Source organism: Penaeus monodon, chromosome 21, assembly GCF_015228065.2.
Source record: "Penaeus monodon isolate SGIC_2016 chromosome 21, NSTDA_Pmon_1, whole genome shotgun sequence".
Taxonomy (NCBI): Eukaryota; Metazoa; Arthropoda; class Malacostraca; order Decapoda; family Penaeidae; genus Penaeus; species Penaeus monodon.
In genome coordinates, this window is record NC_051406.1 from 27,873,255 (window position 1) to 27,873,975 (window position 721).

The 721-nt window shown below is 36.8% G+C and overlaps 1 protein-coding gene across 1 annotated transcript in view; it reads left to right on the forward strand.

Annotated features, from left to right (window-relative positions):
• LOC119586407 (HEAT repeat-containing protein 6-like) overlaps positions 1-721 on the forward strand; it is a gene marked incomplete at its 5' end in the record, with an annotated part of 22,181 nt that overhangs the window by 14,038 nt on the left and 7,422 nt on the right. Inside the window, 2 exon segments of the mRNA XM_037935129.1 lie at positions 80-210; positions 383-482. Of these exon segments, the coding sequence (XP_037791057.1) occupies positions 80-210; positions 383-482 (231 nt within the window).

Below are 721 nucleotides of genomic sequence, written 5' to 3' on the forward strand. Positions count from 1 at the left end.
ATCACATGCAAGTTTTGTGGGTTTTAAAACTTATTTGGTGTGTTTTTTCAAGTAATACTATATAACATTGTTGTTTCAGGTGTTGTGGTGGAACATGCTTACACACTACTTGGATCCTTATTAGGTGCTGTAAAGATAGAGCTTGAGAAAGGAACCAGCTCATGTGTGTCAGTAGACCAAGTGCAGCAGTTGTGGCTCTGGACATTACAGGTCATTTCATTGGCTTGCTGAGAGTTAATTAGTATGATATAAACATTTGTCACAATGTGTATGTGTTCACTTTATATACAGTTTATATATCAGAATCCTCTAAAAGACATTCATAGTTTTCTGTTAATAGATTAGTAGGCTAATAAATGTTCATCCTTTACTTCACCCACAGGGTCCCCTTCATGGTCTACTGCAAATGGCTTCATCATTGGCAGTAGATCATAACAACTTTTCAGATCCATCAAGCATCATAAAGCATGATGCAGGCCCAGGTGAGAAAATCTGCCCTGTAGAGGGAGAGGGTAGAAATATATATTTATGAAAAGAAGCACATTTTTATGCTCTCCAACATCACTGAGTTACCTGTGATTCTTATCTTTATAGGATTAAGTAACTTATGATGGTCCCTTAAAGAATGGTTTATACTCCTATATACATGGAGAAACATATGTGAATATGAGGTTTATTTCTTAGGGCAGGACCCAAATTGTGTGTAGGCCTACCAGGATTT